This window comes from Squalius cephalus (genome assembly GCF_949319135.1).
Source record: "Squalius cephalus genome assembly, chromosome: 11".
NCBI lineage: Eukaryota > Metazoa > Chordata > Actinopteri > Cypriniformes > Leuciscidae > Squalius > Squalius cephalus.
Genome location: NC_137132.1, coordinates 7,239,258 through 7,260,854, shown reverse-complemented (window position 1 = coordinate 7,260,854; position 21,597 = coordinate 7,239,258). Strand labels below are relative to the sequence as shown.

At 40.7% G+C, this 21,597-nt stretch overlaps 1 protein-coding gene across 1 annotated transcript in view; it reads right to left on the bottom strand.

Annotated features, from left to right (window-relative positions):
* Positions 1-21,089, bottom strand: part of LOC307167642 (NACHT, LRR and PYD domains-containing protein 12-like) — a 29,277-nt gene extending 8,188 nt beyond the window's left edge. Inside the window, exons 1-11 of the mRNA XM_079886902.1 lie at positions 20,893-21,089; positions 20,466-20,601; positions 20,169-20,282; positions 19,775-19,888; positions 17,893-19,698; positions 6,865-7,035; positions 5,180-5,350; positions 4,443-4,613; positions 2,918-3,088; positions 2,049-2,219; positions 312-490 (exon numbers count right to left, since the gene is read on the bottom strand). Of these exons, the coding sequence (XP_079743028.1) occupies positions 312-490; positions 2,049-2,219; positions 2,918-3,088; positions 4,443-4,613; positions 5,180-5,350; positions 6,865-7,035; positions 17,893-19,698; positions 19,775-19,888; positions 20,169-20,282; positions 20,466-20,515 (3,118 nt within the window). The 5' untranslated portion in view covers positions 20,516-20,601; positions 20,893-21,089. The remainder of the gene's footprint in view (positions 1-311; positions 491-2,048; positions 2,220-2,917; positions 3,089-4,442; positions 4,614-5,179; positions 5,351-6,864; positions 7,036-17,892; positions 19,699-19,774; positions 19,889-20,168; positions 20,283-20,465; positions 20,602-20,892) is intronic.
* Positions 21,090-21,597: the final 508 nt, after the last annotated feature.

Below are 21,597 nucleotides of genomic sequence, written 5' to 3'. Positions count from 1 at the left end.
TGACATAAACACACATCAACCTGATCATTTTATTTATCGCTCATGTAAACACTACGTTTGGATTCATCAATTGGAATGAATTAATTCCAACTGAAACAAAAGTTGTGCATGTAAACATGAATGAAAATATTCATATAGATCTAGCCTATTCATAGATCATATTCACATCACAGAATTAAACTCTTATTAAAAACAGTTTATAGAGACTAAAGTGGAGCTGAATTATTATCTTATATTCTCCAGTTACACACATATGAGACCTGTCACTGAAATTGGATCAATTTAAAGACTTGAAATAAAAATATACTCACAGAAGTGTAATGTCTCCAGTTTATAATGAGAATCCTTCTTCAGATCAGAGAGGAACATCACTCCTGAAATTCTTATTTTATTCCCAGTCAGATCCAGATCTCTCAAGTGTTCAGGGTTTGATCTCAGAGCTGAAGTCAGAGCAACACAACCTTCATCTGTGAGATCACAATAACTCAACCTGTAGAGAACAATGACACACACTTCACTCTCTCAGTTCAGATCAGATCAGTTTAGCAGTGAATCCATTATTAAAGAGAAACAATAATCTCTTAAATGACACTATTCACTACATAGGCTAGTTTTGCCATGTTACTTAGATCTGTAGGTAATATGTATGGAGTAATAAATGTCTGGTTTCCACCCTGGCGATCTTTAATAAAGACAGTGCACCTCACCAGCTACAGATTAAACACGCAAGAGCCTCAATTCTTCATCTTAGACAGACCCAAAACGAACAGCACTGGACGGGTCTCAGATTACAAGGAAAACTTGCATTACTTCAATTTGACGACCATTCAGTGTCTCATTCTTTCTTGACAAAACCCCTCAATCTCAGATGACATCCTAATATTCATGATTAAAGCAAGACTACAGTGTCTCCCAACGAGTACAATCTGGCAACATGGTATCCATCAAAGCATTAACCCTGCTGTATATTACATCCAACTCAGCAAGAAAAAAAAAAAAAACGGTTGCTCACATACTAAACGGATGCTACAATTATAAAGGTCTTTATGCGTCCAGACATGACCATCTGGTTGATCTGGTTGCAAAGTACTTGCAAAAGGTAATCTGTGGACATGATAGTAAGATTTACAAGCATAGGACTGTACAAATTAACTGGTTTCATCATAACACATCTGACAGTGACTACTTTAAAAATATTCCAAATACTCCTGACTCTGTAATTGACTAATTGTAAAGGTGGTTATGAAATCTGTATGTATCTTTGAGGTGGGCTGCTGTTTTGACCTGTATACGGATACTTGCTACTATTCCAAATTATTGAAATATCAACCACTGGTAGATCTCATTCACCAACTTAGATACAACTGTAAATTAATAATTCTGGTATTTGGAAGTTTAGGTCATGTCCATAAGAGTGTGATCAGGGGGATGCAGTTAGGGGGGCTGCAAAAAAAGGCTTGCAATATTCTGCTCTGTTTCAGCCATCATAGGGAGCATGCAAATATGGAGACGGAGATGTTTTGTTTATCCTTAATGTGTTGAGTATTATAAATGGAAGGACCTGTACAAGTATGTGAGCCATGAATTGTAGACCTGTCACCGAGTCAAAGACTCTTCCAAAGAGAGTATTTGGATCTTGTTTTCTTTGTAATGTCTTTCAGATCCAAATAAAAATCCAAATGTGTGCGCGCGAGTGTGTGTATGTGTGTGTGATTTTACAAAATTAAAAACAATCCTTTAGAAAGAGTCAATGCAGAAAAATGAACATAATTAACAGTAAGAATGAATCCAGCATGTTCTTCATTTCTCAGTTCTGACTGTGTTGAGCTCGAGTCTGTTTAAAGTCAAGAGACTGAAATGTTGATTGTGTGTGAAAGTGTGTATTTCAGTGTGACTCTCAGTCCTGCAGTTTCATGTTATTGAGGATCAGCTCATGTGTTCAATCATTTACAGCTCAATAATCTGAACTCACAGCAGCAGAAAGAGGCTGAACACTTCAAATATACTTTACATTGTGATTCATGTGTGAGAGTCAAATATGATCTTACTCTAATTTCTCCAGTTTACAGTGAGGATTCTGTAGTACATCAGACAGCAGATTCACTGATTCTCCTATTTCATTCCCAGACAGATCCAGTTCTCTCAGGTGTTCAGGGTTTGATCTCAGAGCTGAAGTCAGAGCAGCAAAACCTTCATCTGTGAGATCACAATAACTCAACCTGTAGAGAACAATGACACACACTTCACTCTCTCAGTTCAGATCACATCAGTTTAGCAGTGAATCCATTATTAAAGAGAAAGTTCAAACTTAAAGCACAAATGAATATGTTTGATGGATCATTAGATTGAGATCTAAAATGTCACAAAACATGATCATAAAACATCTAAAGTATCATTCAATCAGGAACAATAATCTCTTATTTGCACTATATTAAAATTCAGTCTTGGGCAAAATCTGCTTTAATAAATGAGACTATTCACAACATAGGTTAGTTTTACTGTTACTTACTAGATCTGTACCATGTAATATGTATGGAGTGGCAATTAGTGTGTGTGCGTGCGTGTGTGTGTGTGTGTTTCCATTTTACAATATTAAAAACAATACTTTAGAAAGTATCAATGCAGAAAGATGAACATAATTAACAGTAAGAATGAATCCAGCATGTTCTTCATTTCTCAGTTCTGACTGTGTTGATCTCGAGTCTGTTTAAAGTCAAGAGACTGAAATGTTGATTGTGTGTGAAAGTGTGTATTTCAGTGTGACTCTCAGTCCTGCAGTTTCATGTTATTGAGGATCAGCTCATGTGTTCAATCATTTACAGCTCAATAATCTGAACTCACAGCAGCAGAAAGAGGCTGAACACTTCAAATATACTTTACATTGTGATTCATGTGTGAGAGTCAAATATGATCTTACCTCAGTTTCTCCAGTTTACAGTGAGGATTCTGTAGTACATCAGACAGCAGATTCACTGAATCTCCTATTTTATTCCCAGACAGATTCAGATCTCTCAGGTGTTCAGGGTTTGATCTCAGAGCTGAAGTCAGAGCAGCAAAACCTTCTTCTGTGACGCCACAATAACTCAACCTGTAGAGAACAATGACACACACTTCACTCTCAGTTCAGATCAGATCAGTTTAGCTGTGAATCCATTATTAAAGAGAAAGTTCAAACTTAAAGCACAAATTAATATGTTTGATGGATCATTAAATTGAGATCTAAAATGTCACAAAACATGATCATAAAACATCTAAAGTATCATTCAATCAGGAAAAATAATCTCTTATTTGCACTATATTAAAATACAGTCTTGTGCAAAATCTGCTTTAATAAATGACACTATTCACAACATAAGCTAGTTTTACTGTTAAGCCGACTGCACACTGTGCGATTTTGGCCACGATTTGTCTGTCTGAGACAAATTTAGCAAATCCTAAAAGTTTCCTCTGATCTTAGGCCAAAACCTGAAGTGTTTGATCGTTAGTTTGATATTAGGGCTGCACGATTGATCGAAATGAAACCGCACGCGATCTGGTAAAGGCTGTGATTATTTTATGTGCAGTTTGTCAGTGAAGTACGGCTCTGTGATCGGTAGTAAATGCTGCTCAATCTGAAAGCCAGAGGGCATCTTTCTCACACACACACACACACACACACACACACACACACACACACACACACACACACACACACACACACACACTAAATATGCCCCTCCGCAGAAGAACGATAACACACAATATTCCAGGAAATCCCTATCGGCATCATACTATCTGTAGCTGAATAAACAGAAGATTGAAACGCTTTGATTTATTAATGTTGTCTTTTGTTGGACAAGAGGTTCATAAATGCTTCTCATGTTTGGAAAGATGTTTGATGTGTGTTGCTTTTTCAAATGCACATTAAAAGTGACTCAAACTCGCAGTGCTTTCAGATGGAGCAGTGTTTACTACTGATCAGAGCCGTACGTCACTGACAAGCTGCACATAATAAATAATCACAGCTTTTGCGATTTCATAATAGCGATATAAGCAAAATGGATTTCATGTTAATTGCGATTAATCGTGCAGCTCTATTTGATATGTTCACCGACAGCCGATTAATGACCGTTGAGATCAAATTTTCCCTCTGACGAGATTCTGACAGTGTCTGAAGATTTGACTCTCAGTCCTGCAGTGACTTCTCCTACGACAACCGTCAAATCGACTTCGTTTTTCAAGACAAGCCATGACCAAAATAAACATTAGAGATTTCTGTAGCCACCATTTCAATCCCGCCTGTAACGCAGCTCACATCACCAAACGTGTCATTGATTGATGATGTAAAACATGTTCAATCTTTTACAGCTCAATAATCTGAACTCACAGCAGCAGAAAGAGGCTGAACACTTCAAATATACTTTACATTGTGATTCATGTGTGAGAGTCAAATATGATCTTACCACAGTTTCTCCAGTTTACAGTTAGTATTCTGTAGTACATCAGACAGCAGATTCACTGATTTTCCTATTTTATTCCCAGACAGATTCAGATCTCTCAGGTGTTCAGGGTTTGATCTCAGAGCTGAAGTCAGAGCAGAAAAACCTTCATCTGTGAGATCACAATAACTCAACCTGTAGAGAACAAAGACACACACTTCACTCTCAGTTCAGATCAGATCAGTTTAGCAGTGAATCCATTATTAAAGAGAAAGTTCAAACTTAAAGCACAAATTAATATGTTTGATGGATCATTAAATTGAGATCTAAAATGTCACAAAACATGATCATAAAACATCTAAAGTATCATTCAATCAGGAAAAATAATATCTTATTTGCACTATATTAAAAGTCAGTCTTGTGCAAAATCTGATTTAATAAATGAGACCATTCACAATATAGGTTAGTTTTACTGTTACTTACTAGATCTGTACTATGTAATATGTATGGAATGTCAATTAGTGTGTGTGTGTGTGTGTGTGTGTGTGTGTGTGTGTGAGAGAGAGAGAGAGAGAGAGAGAGAGAGAGAGTGTGTATTTCAGTGTGACTCTCAGTCCTGCAGTTTCATGTTATTGAGGATCAGCTCATGTGTTCAATCATTTACAGCTCAATAATCTGAACTCACAGCAGCAGAAAGAGGCTGAACACTTCAAATATACTTTACATTGTGATTCATGTGTGAGAGTCAAATATGAATTTACTCTAATTTCTCCAGTTTACAGTGAGGATTCTGTAGGACATCAAACAGCAGATTCACTGATTTTCCTATTTTATTCCCAGACAGACTCAGTTCTCTCAGGTGTTCAGGGTTTGATCTCAGAGCTGAAGTCAGAGCAGCAAAACCTTTATCTGTGACGCCACAATAACTCAACCTGTAGAGAACAATGACACACACTTCACTCTCAGTTCAGTTCAGATCAGTTTAGCAGTGAATCCATTATTAAAGAGAAAGTTCAAACTTAAAGCACAAATTAATATGTTTGATGGATCATTAGATTGAGATCTAAAATGTTACAAAACATGATCATAAAACATCTAAAGTATCATTCAATCAGGAAAAATAATCTCTTATTTGCACTATATTAAAAGTCAGTCTTGTGCAAAATCTGCTTTAATTCACGAGTTCACACTTACAAATAAGTTAGATAAAATAAATGGTATGCATATTTAGTGTGCTGTCCGGGGAGAGGGCTCCGAGCTCGGATATTGGACCCTAACCCAGAGTACTCCCCCCGTATTGCTGGTCAGAAAGTAACCAGGCGAGTGTGAGGAGACGGGGTGGTGGAGGGATGCTGAAAAACTGTCGAGGAACATTGGTGAGTCAAATGAGTATATATATATATATATATATATAGGTCTCCACTCATGCTGATTGGATAGACATGTTGATAACTGATTGTTGACAGCTGGTTGGAATGATGTGATAATTGGATCAATTATTTGAACGTGCTCCTCCCGAACTTTGTTAATAAAACATCAATAAATGAGACTATTCACAACATAGGCTAGTTTTACTGTTACTTAATAGATCTGTACTATGTAATATGTATGGAATGTCAATTAGTGTGTGTGTTAGGGATGGGGAAATGAAGCCTCATGAATCACTGAGGCATTCCCCTGACTGTTCCGGGAAAAGATTCAAAGCTTCGAGAGTGTCGAGAACAGCGCCATCTGGTGCTTAATTAAAATAAAGCAGCCAGAAGCCTGTGTTAGAAGCTCTGGCAGATGAAGCAACCACAACACACTCCATAGTTTCAATGTTATGTGTACAAATAAAAGCTTTACATGTTTGTGTTTGATTTGTTCATTAAATAAATTCATTTTCCCATTAAAGTGTGACAATAAAATATAATAGCTTATAAGCTTATATGATTCAATAAGATTTAATGTAGGCCTACTCTCTCTCTCTTGTCTGATAGGATCGTGTTATTAAATGTCAATATCAATAATTGTAAATATCAACCAGACTGAGGCAACAATGACTCATTAAATACGATCTGAAGTTCGAGCCTTCTGACACCCAAAGCGAAACGCGCACGTGACTGGTCAGAAAGTGAGGCTTCGTTTGTCATCGATCACGTGACTCTAGTAAACCAATACACGCCTCGATACGGGGCTTCAAATTGTGTCGCTTATGTGATACGCGCATCGAAGCTTCAGTGTCATATGTAACATCACTAGTGTGTGTGTGTGTGTGTGTGTGTGTGTGAGAAAGTGTGTATTTCAGTGTGACTCTCAGTCCTGCAGTTTCATGTTATTGAGGATCAGCTCATGTGTTCAATCATTTACAGCTCAATAATCTGAACTCACAGCAGCAGAAAGAGGCTGAACACTTCAAATATACTTTACATTGTGATTCATGTGTGAGAGTCAAATATGATCTTACCTCAGTCTCTCCAGTTTACAGTGAGGATTCTGTAGTACATCAGACAGCAGATTCACTGATTCTCCTATTTTATTCCCAGAAAGACTCAGTTCTCTCAGGTGTTCAGGGTTTGATCTCAGAGCTGAAGTCAGAGCAGCAAAACCTTCATCTGTGACGCCACAACTCCTCAACCTGTAGAGAACAATGACACACACTTCACTCTCACAGTTCAGATCAGATCAGTTTAGCAGTGAATCCATTATTAAAGAGAAAGTTCAAACTTAAAGCACAAATTAATATGTTTGAGGGATCATTAGATTGAGATCTAAAATGTCACAAAACATGATCATAAAACATCTAAAGTATCATTCAATCAGGAAAAATAATCTCTTATTTGCACTATATTAAAATTCAGTCTTGGGCAAAATCTGCTTTAATAAATGACACTATTCACAACATAGGTTAGTTTTACTGTTACTTACTAGATCTGTACTATGTAATATGCATGGAGTGTCAATTAGTGTGTGTGTGTGTGTGAGTGAAAGTGTGTATTTCAGTGTGACTCTCAGTCCTGCAGTTTCATGTTATTGAGGAGCAGCTCATGTGTGTCACAATCACTGTCACTCTCATCGTCATTGTCTTCTGTTAGTTTCTGTCAGCACTGCATTTCCCATCATCCTCTCTGGCTCACACCTGCACTCAATCCATCAATACCCACACCTGCCAGCAATCATCATCGTCTTCACTCATCATCTTCAGCTGTTGTCTTCATTGTTCTTCTGTGTATTTAAGTTCCCCTTGTGTCATGTTCATTATTGTTTGTGGTTAGTGCACACTGTTTGTGTCACACATACTGTTTCGCATCCTGGATTACCATCGTTGTTGAAATAAATCTTCTTGTTATTTTTGTATACCTGTTGCCTCCATCGTCATTGAGAACCAGCGTTACAATGTGTTCAATCATTTACAGCTCAATAATCTGAACTCACAGCAGCAGAAAGAGGCTGAACACTTCAAATATACTTTACATTGTGATTCATGTGTGAGAGTCAAATATGATCTTACCACAGTTTCTCCAGTTTACAGTGAGGATTCTGTTGTACATCAGACAGCAGATTCACTGATTTTCCTATTTTATTCCCAGACAGATCCAGTTCTTTCAGGTGTTCAGGGTTTGATCTCAGAGCTGAAGTCAGAGCAGCAAAACCTTCATCTGTGACGCCACACTTACTCAACCTGTAGAGAACAATGACACACACTTCACGCTCTCAGTTCAGATCAGATCAGTTTAGCAGTGAATCCATTATTAAAGAGAAAGTTCAAACTTAAAACACAAATGAATATGTTTGATGGATCATTAAATTGAGATCTAAAATGTCCCAAAACATGATCATAAAACATCTAAAGTATCATTCAATCAGGAAAAATAATCTCTTATTTGCACTACATTAAAAGTCAGTCTTGTGCAAAATCTGCTTAAATAAATGACACTTTTCAAAAAATAGGCTAGTTTTACTGTTAAGCCGACTGCACACTGTGCGATTTTGGCCACGATTTGGCTGTCTGAGACAAATTTAGCAAATCCCAAAAGTTTTCTCTGATCTTAGGCCAAAACCTGAAGTGTTTGATCGTTAGTTTGATATTAGGGCTGCACGATTGATCGAAATGAAACCGCACGCGATCTGGTAAAGGCTGTTATTATTTTATGTGCAGTTTGTCAGTGAAGTACGGCTCTGTGATCGGTAGTAAATGCTGCTCAATCTGAAAGCCAGAGGGCATCTCTCACACACACACACACACACACACACACACTAAATATGACCCTCCGCAGAAGAACGATAACACACAATATTCCAGGAAATCCCTATCGGCATCATACTATCTGTAGCTGAATAAACAGAAGATTGAAACGCTTTGATTTATTAATGTTGTCTTTTGTTGGACAAGAGGTTCATAAATGCTTCTCATGTTTGGAAAGATGTTTGATGTGTGTTTCTTTTTCAAATGCACATTAAAAGCGACTCAAACTCGCAGTGCTTTCAGATGGAGCAGCGTTTACTACTGATCAGAGCCGTACGTCACTGACAAGCTGCACATAATAAATAATCACAGCTTTTGCGATTTCATAATAGCGATATAAGCAAAATGGATTTCATGTTAATTGCGATTAATCGTGCAGCTCTATTTGATATGTTCACCAACAGCCGATTAAAGGAACACTCCACCGTTTTTTGAAATAGGGCTTATTCACCTTCTTTCCTACATTTAGATAGGTGGGCAAATGCATTTTTGTCTCAGTGCATGCATTGTTTTAGTTTGACAGGGTCGGCGCTAGCTTAGCTTAGCACAATGAATGGAATCCTTTGTTGCCAGCTAGCATGTCCTGAGTAAAAGTAATATCAAAAATAAAACAAACCCACCTAATTACTTCTTGTGGCCTGCGTATTCACAACAGGCACAAATAGCGATGCAGATTAACACTAGGCGATTTCCTATGCAGATATTGACTTGGGACTATATTAGGGGGAAGCACAGGCGAAGCACTGCTACTTGGGTGCAGAGATATCACGCCCAAGTAGCAGTGCTTCGCCTGTGCTTTCCCCTAATATAGTCCTTAATATATAAGTCAATATCTGCCTAGGAAATCGCCTAGTGTTAATCTGCATTGCTATTTGTACTCGTTGTGAATACGCAGGCCACAAGAAGTAATTAGGTGAGTTTTTTTAATTTTTATATCACTTTTACTCAGGACATGCTAGCTGGCAACAAAGGATTCCATTCATTGTGCTAAGCTAAGCTAGCGCCGACCCTGTCAAACTAAAACAATGCATGCACTGAGACAAAAATGCATTTGCCCACCTATCTAAATGTAGGAAAGAAGGTGAATAAGCCCTATTTCAAAAAACGGTGGAGTGTTCCTTTAATGACCGTTGTAAAAAAGGCTATAGTTTGCCATCAAACCTAACCTCTCTTTATAATTTCTCCCTCTGTATTTGAGGCACACACGGCACCTTACCTGAGCCAATCAGCGTCCAGAAACCTTGAGCATGTGACCTCCCCCGCCCTCACAGAGACAGTATTACAATGTAGCGGGACTCGGAGATCGACGCTGAAGTTACATCGGTATAAACTGTTTACATACCACATTTCGGACGAAGTGTTGTGCGTGAATGCAAAAAAACCCACACAAACACAACCATACAAGCCAGTCTGTTGAGTGGTGACAATAAATGGGTTATTCCCAGAAAAGTGCATCTTCGTTTGGTCTCTAATCGGACAGTCTTTGGTGGCTCAGCACCCTGAGCTGGCAACTTGTCGTATAAGTTCTACTAATCAGAAGCATTTTTTCATGGTCCTTCGAGCCGGAGCCTGGACTTACCAAAGAGATAGAAGATGTCACTATATGAAGAGGATGAGCCAATTGTGCGAGTCAGGAGGAGGACTGTCCTTCCCGCACGTTACGATGAGTACGATCTCACTGGCTTCACCCTCTCTAAGCCTGTTCCAGAACCCATGTCACCACTCACTCATCCAGTCAGACTGGCAGAGAAAGGCGCAACTGGATTCACTCCAGTGCTACCAGGTTATGAAGATGACAATCTGTCACAGTGGTCCGATGATGAGCGCAAATCTGCATCAGATATCATACGGGAAGAGAATAAGGATCTCCGCAAAGTCCTACAAAGGATACAACAGGAAAGGGACACAGTTCAGAGCAAAAATGACCAATATGCAAAGGAGCTTTCTCAGCTCAAGCAGCAAATGAAGCAGCTACAAATTCAGATGGAGCATCAACTTCCTGGAAGTCAGCCCCTTTCGCCTGACACCCCTACGAGGCAGTATGGCTCCAGTTCTCCTGTGCCTGCACCACGTGTCTGCCCACAGGCACGTTCTGAGGGAACTAGCTTCAGACCTGTACCAGCTCCGCGCATAAAACCGCAAAAGGAGCATCAGACCGAGGACAAGTTTCAAAGTCCTCCACACCACCCAACTCCAGCATCTGCTTACAATAGAGAACAGAGCTCTTCTTACCACTATATGCCACAAGGGGTTCAGAGATTAGAGGTAGATTACTCCCACAGGCAAGAACATTCAAATTCTCCATATTGGGTCTCTCAAGACACAGCAAGACATCCACAAATGCCATGGCGGTCACTTACTCCATCACCTCCCCCTGAACGAGAACTGATGTATAGAGGTCCAACCCCCACAATTCCTGACTTTATACATCCTAATCCAAGAGAGTTCTCACGACTGAAAATTGCTCTGGAAAATATCCTCCCAGCTAATGCGACAGAAAGGTTCAAATTCCAGATACTGATGGATCATCTGAAATTAGAGGAGGCTCTGCTAATTGCTGACTCGTACTGCCATTCGCAACACCCTTACACAAGGACGATGGCTGCTTTAGATCAGCAGTATGGTCAGCCACATCAACTAGCTCTACAACGGATTGCAGAGTTAATGGACGGCACAAATATAGCTAGTGGAGACCAGAAGGCCTTTAGACTTTTCGCTCTCAAGGTCCGTTCCCTGGTTGGCATGCTGGAACAATTAGGCAAGAAGGGAACTTTCGAATTACAGTGTGGGTCTCATGTGTCTCGGCTGCTTGGGAAGCTTCCACATGACCTCAGATCAGGGTTTCGGAGGTTTGCACATCCACATCATGTGCCCATCCCTACACTTCTGGATTTTGCAGAATGGCTGGAGTTTGAAATCCAAGTTCAAGAGGACACTACAAGGTTTGCAAGTAATCAACGTAGAGGGCCCTTACCACGAACAAGAGAGACTTACAGAGACTCTAAGCCAGCCACTAAAAGCACCACAATCTTACTGAACACAGAGAAGGAGAATTCTGAGTCTATGCCATCTGCTTCACCACTTAAGACTTCTCTGAGACCCTACTGCACCTACTGTGACAACAGTAAGCACTCCCTCAACAACTGCACCAACTTCAAGCTGCTTACTAAAGACCAGAAACGAAGCTGGGTCAAAGACAACAACAGATGTTGGCGCTGTGGTAGAACTCATAAGTCAGCAGAATGTAACCTAAAAATGCGATGCAAACAGTGCAATAGTCGACACCTTATGGCTCTGCATGACATCAGTGCTTGGAAGCCAGAGTATCCAAAGCCTGTTCACAATGAAACTGCTGATACCAACACCTGTCTGCTCAACACTATGAATGAGATTCTCTTGGTTCATAAACCGCCCACCAGCCGGAAAGTTCTTCTTAAAATCACAAAAGTGATTCTCAGAAATGGAAAGAGGAGAATGGATGCATACGCAATCCAGGATGATGGATCTGAGAGAACTATCCTCCTCCACAATGCAGCTCAGCAGTTGGGCCTCAAAGGTCAGCCTGAAGACCTACCCCTTCGGACAGTCAGGCAGGAGTTTCAAGTTCTCAGAGGTGCAGCCGTCTCATTTACAATCTCCCCAATGGCTCAGCCCACCAAACGGTATCGCATCAAAGGTGCCTTTACTGCTCAACAGCTAAGTTTAGCAGAGCACTCACATCCTGTGAATAATCTAAGAAAGAGATATCAACACCTTAAAGGGCTTCCACTATATGATTTTGACGCAGTCTGTCCCGTGCTGCTCATTGGTTCTGATTATCCCCATCTGATCACTCCTGTAGAACCAGTAAGACTAGGCCCTCCAGGGGGACCAGCGGCTATAAAGACACGTCTTGGCTGGACATTACAGGGCCCAGTCCAACACTTTCGGCAGGAGATGACTGAACAGCACTGTCTCTTCACTTCGGTTTCGTTCCCAGAATCAGATCTCTACAAGCAAGTGGAGAAATTATGGCAGATGGACATACTGCCCTGGCGCAACGAAAAGATTTGCATCAGATCCAGACTGGACCAGGAGGCGGTGGACCTCTTGGAAAGGAAGACAATCAGGGTTGAGGTGGATGGTATCAAACGTTACGCAACCCCTCTCTTGCGTGTCAAGAACATGCCTGAACTCAGAGCACCCAAAGAGGCAGTCTTATCACAGCTGAGGGCCACCGAAAAGAGACTGGCAAAGAATCCAGAGCAAGCAGCCGCTTATACTGCTGAGATTTCAAAACTGGAACAAGCAGGCTATGTTAGTAAATTGCCACAGAATGCTGAGCCAGATCCTTCCAGCTCCTGGTACATCCCGCATCACATGGTGCACCACAATGGGAAAAACAGGATAGTTTTCAACTGCTCGTTCCAATATCACGGACAAAACTTGAATGAGCTTCTGCTGCCAGGACCAGTGTTGGGACCATCGCTACTTGCTGTGCTACTCAGATTTAGGGAACATTCAGTAGCAGTCAGCAGCGACATCAAGGGGATGTTCCACCAAATTCGACTACTTCCAGAGGACAAACCACTCTTGCGTTTCCTCTGGAGAGATCTGAATATACAGGAACAACCCAGTGTGTACGAATGGCAAGTCCTCCCATTCGGCACTACCTGCAGCCCCTGCTGTGCCGTATTTGCACTCCAGAAACACGTCCTTGATCATAGCCTGCCTGGAGATGATGTCTGCAATTCGGTGCTGAAATCCTTTTATGTAGACAACTGCCTACAAAGTTTCACTTCAGCAGAAGAAGCAAAGTGTTTCGTTGACAAAATAAGGAACCTGCTGGCAGATGGAGGCTTCGAGCTGAGGCAGTGGTCCAGCAATGCCCCTTTAACTATAAGTCACCTGCCTCACAATGCAATTTCGGACAGTGCAGAACTCTGGATTTCACAAGGCCAAACAGACACCCATGAGTCGACATTGGGGCTCCTCTGGAACCATCAGTCTGACACAATCTCCTACAAATACCGTGCCAAAGACAGTAGTGAGACTACCATGCGTAACATATATAGAATCCTAGCCAGCCAGTACGACCCGTTGGGTTATCTCATCCCCTACACCACACGCGCCAAGATCCTCGTTCAATGATTGAGGGACAAAAAACGGGATTGGGATGATCCACACTTGCCCATGGATCTGCTACAAACCTGGACCGAATGGGAGGAGGAGCTACCAGCCCTACAGAATATCATTCTTCCTCGGTGTTACAGTAGCCCCACCAAAGACACAAAAACGAGCCTAAGAGATATACATGTTTTCTGTGATGCCTCCGAACGTGCCTATGGCTCTGTGGCATATCTTAGAACAGAGGATCAACATGGGCAAACAGAGGTAAGCCTTCTTAACAGCAAGATCACGTGTAGCACCAAAGAAACAACAATCTGTTCCCCGACTGGAACTGTGCGCTGCACTGACAGGAGCTCAACTTGCCAAAGTACTCAACAATGAGTTAAACCTGCCCATACGCCAAACGATCTTGTGGACCGATTCCACTACGGTCCTCACATGGTTACAATCGGACTCCTGCCGATTCAAAGTATTTGTTGGGACTCGGGTGGCAGAAATTCAGGACCTTACAGAACAACACAGCTGGCGATATGTACCCTCCGCCAACAATCCGGCCGATGACATCACTCGGGGAATGAGTCTGCGTGAGATTGGCCCGGAAAAACGCTGGTGCCAAGGACCGCCTTTCTTAAAAGATCCAGCCAACCTGTGGCCTGTTTGCCCCAGTCCAGTTGAAATAGATGATAATGAACTTCGCAAGATTGGGTCCAGTACTCTAGTCTGCTTCACCTCCTCTGAATTCAGTCAGTTTAAGTCTTTCGAGGAGCTAATCGAGTCCACGGCTCTTCAAGAGGCCAAAAATGGTGAGGCCACAGCCAATGACTACAGAAGTGCCGAGATTAGTGTTTTGCAGCAAGCACAGCAAGAATGCTTTCCATCAGACTTAGAACAACTAAGGACAGGTAAACCACTTTCACGGAACAGTCGACTAGTCGCACTGGCCCCAGAATTTGATGGAGAAACCAAATTAATCAGAGTTGGCGGACGTTTACGGCATAGTCCCTATCTTGAACCTGACAACATGCACCCTATAGTACTAGATCCAAAGCACCCCATCACGAAACTTATCATCCAAAGTTATGACTCCAAACTTTGTCATCCAGGTCCTGAAAGGGTGTTCGCTGAACTCCGCCGTAAATATTGGGTTCTACGGGGTAGAGAGGCCATCAAGCATCTGCAGCGAGAGTGTGTGCAGTGCCAAAAATGGAGGAAAAAACCAGAGGTACCTAAAATGGCGGACCTCCCCCCAGCAAGACTACGTCTGTTCAAGCCCACCTTTTACTCCACTGGTGTGGACTGCTTTGGCCCCTATACCGTTAAAGTGGGTCGACGCAGTGAGAAAAAATGGGGAATAATATTCAAATGCCTCACCACCAGAGCAGTATACATCGACATCCTCCATAGTCTGGAAGCCGACTCCTTCCTTAAGGCTCTCAGACGATTCACGGCTAGACGAGGGAAACCCCATGAGCTCTTGTCAGATCAAGGCACAAACTTCAGAGGAGGTGAAAGGGAGCTAAAGGAAGCTTTTACAGCTCTTTCTCCAGATCTGCAGAGACATCTGGCTAAACAACAAATTGAATTCCATTTCAACCCTCCTAGCTCACCCCACTTTGGAGGTTGTTGGGAGCGAGAAATTCGCTCCTTGAAAAACGCACTGATGGTGACTCTAGGAACTCAATCAGTGACTTTTGAGGTCCTTCAAACTGTGTTGGTGGAAATTGAAGGAATCTTGAACTCCAAACCACTGGGATATACATCATCTGATGTTTCTGATCCTGACCCCATTACCCCAAATTGTCTCCTAATGGGGCGGCCAGATGCTTCACTCCCCTTGACAGTATATCCCCAGTCTGAGCTGATCAGCCGACGGCGATGGCGTCACAGCCAGATCCTTGCGGACCAATTCTGGAGACATTACCTCAAATTCTACCTCCCGGGTCTTCAGAACCGCCAAAAGTGGCGAAAGGACACTCCAGACATCCAGGTTGGCACTACGGTGTTGATTATCGACCCTCAACTACCCAGAGCTCTCTGGCCTGTGGGGAATGTGTCAGAAGTATTCCCTGGAGCTGACACCAGAGTGAGGACAGCCAAGGTTCAGGTGGGAGAAAAAACATACACTCGGCCAGTTGCACGACTTATACAATTACCTGCTATTCCTGACTAAAGTAATTGTAACCGACAGTAGATTAAAAAGCCTTTTGAATGTGTACATATTTCCTTACGGAAATCTGGGGGCGGCTGTAAAAAAGGCTATAGTTTGCCATCAAACCTAACCTCTCTTTATAATTTCTCCCTCTGTATTTGAGGCACACACGGCACCTTACCTGAGCCAATCAGCGTCCAGAAACCTTGAGCATGTGACCTCCCCCGCCCTCACAGAGACAGTATTACAATGTAGCGGGACTCGGAGATCGACGCTGAAGTTACATCGGTATAAACTGTTTACATACCACATTTCGGACGAAGTGTTGTGCGTGAATGCAAAAAAAAACACACAAACACAACCATACAAGCCAGTCTGTTGAGTGGTGACAATAAATGGGTTATTCCCAGAAAAGTGCATCTTCGTTTGGTCTCTAATCGGACAGTCTTTGGTGGGTCAGCACCCTGAGCTGGCAACTTGTCGTATAAGTGCTACTAATCAGAAGCATTTTTTCAACCGTTGAGATCAAATTTGACCTCTGACGAGATTCTGACAGTGTCTGAAGATTTGACTCTCAGTCCTGCAGTGACTTCTCCTACGACAACCGTCAAATCGACTTCGTTTTTCAAGACAAGCCATGACCAAAATAAACATTAGAGATTTCTGTAGCCACCATTTCAATCCCGCCTGTAACGCAGCTCACATCACCAAACGTGTCATTGATTGATGATGTAAAACATGTTCAATCTCTTACAGCTCAATAATCTGAACTCACAGCAGCAGAAAGAGGCTGAACACTTCAAATATACTTTACATTGTGATTCATGTGTGAGTCAAATATGATCTTACTCTAATTTCTCCAGTTTACAGTGAGGATTCTGTAGTACATCAGACAGCAGATTCACGGATTTTCCTATTTTATTCCATGACAGATCCAGTTCTCTCAGGTGTTCAGGGTTTGATCTCAGAGCTGAAGTCAGAGCAGCAAAACCTTTATCTGTGAGATCACAATTACTCAACCTGTAGAGAACAAAGACACACACTTCACTCTCTCAGTTCAGATCAGATCAGTTTAGCAGTGAATCCATTATTAAAGAGAAAGTTCAAACTTAAAGCACAAATGAATATGTTTGATGGATCATTAGATTGAGATCTAAAATGTCACAAAACATGATTATAAAACATCTAAAGTATCATTCAATCAGGAAAAATAATCTCTTATTTGCACTATATTAAAATATAAAAATTCAGTCTTGTGCAAAATCTGCTTTAATAAATGACACTATTTTACCATGTTAATTACTAGATGTAATATGTATGGAGTGGCAATTACTGTGTGTGTGTGTTTTCATTTAACAAAATTAAAAACGATAATTTTAAAAGTGTCAATGCAGAAAGAAGAACATAATAAATATTAAGAATGGATCCAGCATGTTCTATAACTCAAATAGCATAATTTAAACACTATCTTAGTACAGTAAAGGGAGCGCTCTTTCGAGGCTATACATAATCCATTGAATAAAAGTTTCGTTTTTCTTGCTGCTGAGAGGACCGGTGGCCAATTATACGCTGCAAAACGGCATGTCAAAATAGATACGCACAACAGATTAATAGATAAATAGAAAAATATTAATTTCAATATATTTTTGAAATTCCATTTCAAATATTTGTAAAAGTAATGACTCGTAAATAATCTTAAATGTCTCATTGTACATTGCTATTCTTGTTATGCAAGTCATTGCTACACATTAAATCTGCACTTTACTAGAGAATCATCACTAATTTCACATACTCAGTGATTTGATTCTTAATTGTCAATTTAATATCAAGTAAATTTTTAATTGTTCATCTACTAGTAAAAGTTAAATGTATGCCATACATGTAAACCATACATCAAATGTTTTTTTCAGGAGATTTGAGCTAATTGATAAATTAGCTCTTTCTTTTCTTAATGTTTTAACAGTGAACTGATTGTTCTGATTGATACTTACTGAACTGATCTGGATTCTTTAATCACAGGAAGAAGCTTCAGAAGAGCCTTTAGTTGTTCAGTTTTATTGTCTCTTTCAACAAAATCATTAATATTAAACTCATCCAGCTTCTCCTCTGATGTCAACAACACAAAGACTACAGCTGACCACTGAGATGAAGAGAGTTTGACTTTCTTTATTCTTCCAGATTTCAGATACTGTTGTATTTCCTCCGCTAGCGAACGATCACCCAGTTCATTCAGACAGTGGAACAGATTGATGGATTTCTCTGGAGAGTCAATGGTCCTGATCTTCTCCTTGATGTACTTAACTGTTTCCTCATTGCCGTCAGATCTACTTGTCTGTTTCATTAGTCTTTGTAGGAGATTCTGATGAGACTCCACTGACAGACCCAGAAGAAACCGCAGGAAAAGATCCAGATGTCCATTTTTACTCTGTAGAGCCTCATTCACAGATCTCTGATGCAGCTCAGATAATGAAGCATGTTCTGATGAATTTTGTCGAAACCAATCCTTAACTTTGGACCGCGAACTCCGTTTGGTGATTGGGTTAAACACATTGGTGTTGTTGATTGTATAGTCGAGATGCACATATAGAGCCGCTAGATGTTCCTGAACGCTCAGATGAACAAAGCAAAAGACTTTCCCCTGATACCAGCCAAACTCCTCTCTGAAGATCTGAGTGCACAATCCTGAGTAAACTGATGCTTCTGTCACATCAATGCCACACTCTCTCAGGTCTTCCTCATAGAAGATCACATTGCCTTTCACAAGCTGCTGAAAAGCCAGTTTCCCCAGTTTGAGGATCATGTCTTCATCTGTCACGTTCTTCTCATAGTCCTTCTCATGTTTGATGTTGGTCTGAAGGATCAGGAAGTGTGTGTACATCTGAGTGAGAGTCTTGGGAATCTCTCCAGTCTCTGCTTCGCTCAACATCTTCTCCAGAACAGTGGCTGAGATCCAGCAGAACACTGGGATGTGGCACATGATGTGGAGGATCCTCGAGGACTTCAGGTGTGTGATGATTGTATTGGCCAGACTCTGATCACTGATTCTCTTCCTGAAGTATTCCTCCTTCTGTGGATCATTGAAGCCTCGTACCTCTGTCACTCGATGGACACACTCAGAGGGGACGAGATCGGCTGCTGCTGGTCTGGAGGTGATCCAGATGAGAGCAGAGGGAAGCAGATTCCCCACAATGAGGTTCGTCAGCAGCACGTCCACTGAGGTCTCTTTGGTCTGATCCCGTAGAATCTCATTCTGGTGAAAGTTTAAGGGAAGACGACACTCATCCAGACCATCAAAGATGAACATCACTTTATATTTGTCTTTGGATATTTCCATTTCTTTAGTTTCAGGGAAAAAGACATGAAGAAGATCTGAAAGACTGAGTGTTTTGTCCTTCATCAGATTGATCTCTCTGAAAGGAAGAGGAAATATGAGCTGGACGTCCTGATTCTCTTTCTCTTCAGCCCAGTCCAGGATGAACTTCTGCACAGAGACTGTTTTTCCAATGCCAGCGACTCCCTTTGTCAGCACAGTTCTGATGGGTTTGTCTTGTCCAGGTAAAGGTCTAAAGATGTCACTGCATTTGATCGGTGTGTCCTCTGTTGCTGCTCTCCTGGATTGTGTCTCAATCTGTCTCACCTCATGTTCATTACTGATCTCTCCACTCTCACTCTCTGTGATGTAGAGCTCTGTGTAAATCTCATTCAGGAGTGTTGGGTTTCCCTGCTGTGCTGTTCCCTCATACAGACACTCAAACCTCTTCATCAGATTTGATCTAAACCTGTTGAGGACTTCATGGCTGTTAAATTAAAATACCACAGTATTAATAAACACAATGTCTTTTTTTAATCATATATTTTGTTGAAATGTAATACCTGAGATCAGTCTGTGTATCTCCACTCTTAAAATCTACTGGCCGAATCATAGAGCCGTCACTCCTCATAGACACACAGCTGGGCTCTGGTTCTGATCTCTTCTGGTGAACTGAACTATAACAAAAATAGATTAAAGTTAATATATTGAATTACTGTATTAAAAAATCACATATTAATTTATCCTTAAAGAGTTTATTTTCACAATGTTGAGGAAAAAAAACCTGTGAAAAAGTGCTCTCATATACATCTCTCATGTGTGAGTAACACTACATACATTCAAATATTAGCTACACATTAATAAGAATTTCTCATATCTTGAAGAAAATATCACCAATATTATTCTGATAATAAAAAAATATCATGCTGTAGTCATATTTTCACAGAAACATTATACCTGATATCATGTTGTGAATCTCCACTCTTAAAATCTACTGGCCGACCCATAGACGCGTCAGTCCTTATAGACACACAGCTGGCCTCTGGCTCTGATCTCTTCTGATGAACTGAACTATATAAAAAAAAAATAACGGTGATAATATTTTAATATAAGTTAACTTAATAAAAACATATATTATATATATATATATATATATATATATATATATATATATATATATATATATATATATATATACATATATATATATACTATATTTTACAGATGATTTTATCTGGAGTTTATTCAAAATACCTGCAACCTGGATAAAAATCTTCATCTCTGGATGTTTGAGTTTCATCCATGATGAAGCTGAACAGTTGAAACAGAATCTGATCTTCACCACTGACTCTGAATGGAAATGACAAGCAATAATTCAGCTGAACGGAACCTGAGATTCAGAGAAACAGGATCATGAGACGTTTGATGATTGACGTTTAATTTTTCAATTGATGATGAAACAGATCATCATCAATTGTTCACTCAAATACACAATGTTAGTCGTGTATTAACACAAATGCAAACTAAACCACAGACAACACGAAACAATAAAAGAATGTTTTGCTCTAAAATGAAACATATCAAACACATACAAAATAACTATGTCCTTTAGGGGAAATAGGCTAATATTGGCCTAAATGCAGAAGTCACATGCAAAACGTCTCGAGAACTGAACACTCACCCTTGATTAACGTTTGATCACATTCAGATTCACAAAATCCATCGCCGTTTCTATCAAGTAGTTACTTGTAAATTCGTGTCTTAGCTTTTGTGAAGGTTTCCCTGAAACACTTTGCATTTGGCACTCAGTATAGAATCGATTCTGGCTGTTTAAATGGCGAAACATCAACTCTGATCATTTACTTTCACTTTTTGCGCGCAGAACAATGATGGCGTCACGTCACGCGCGCGCTCACAGTCCTGCACGTACACGGGTTCTGTTTGGTAAACCCGCACTCGCAGTAGCAACTAAACAAAATATAGCAGCACTAATTTAATTCCGTGCCCGACCCATTTGACATAAAGACCGCGACCCGAAACGCACCCGCATTAAATCAGGTAGATTTTTTTTTCTACACAAGCAACCAAACCAACATTAGCCATTCTGAGTTGATGCATTCCATAGCACAAATGCAATGTGCCACAGACGTTGCAACACCGTAAACCTGACATGCAGATCTGTCTGTCACGAACGAGCGGATAGATCGTCAATATTAAGCAGATTTCTTTTATCCAAAGAGACAAGCAGGGACAATATTTTATAACAATAATTTATTTAATTTATACAATCTTATTCAGTTAGGGTTGACTGTAATGTTACTGTCAGCTACCCTGGGGTGCGTTTCCCGAAAGCATCGTTAGCCAACTATGGTCGCAAGTTCCCTCG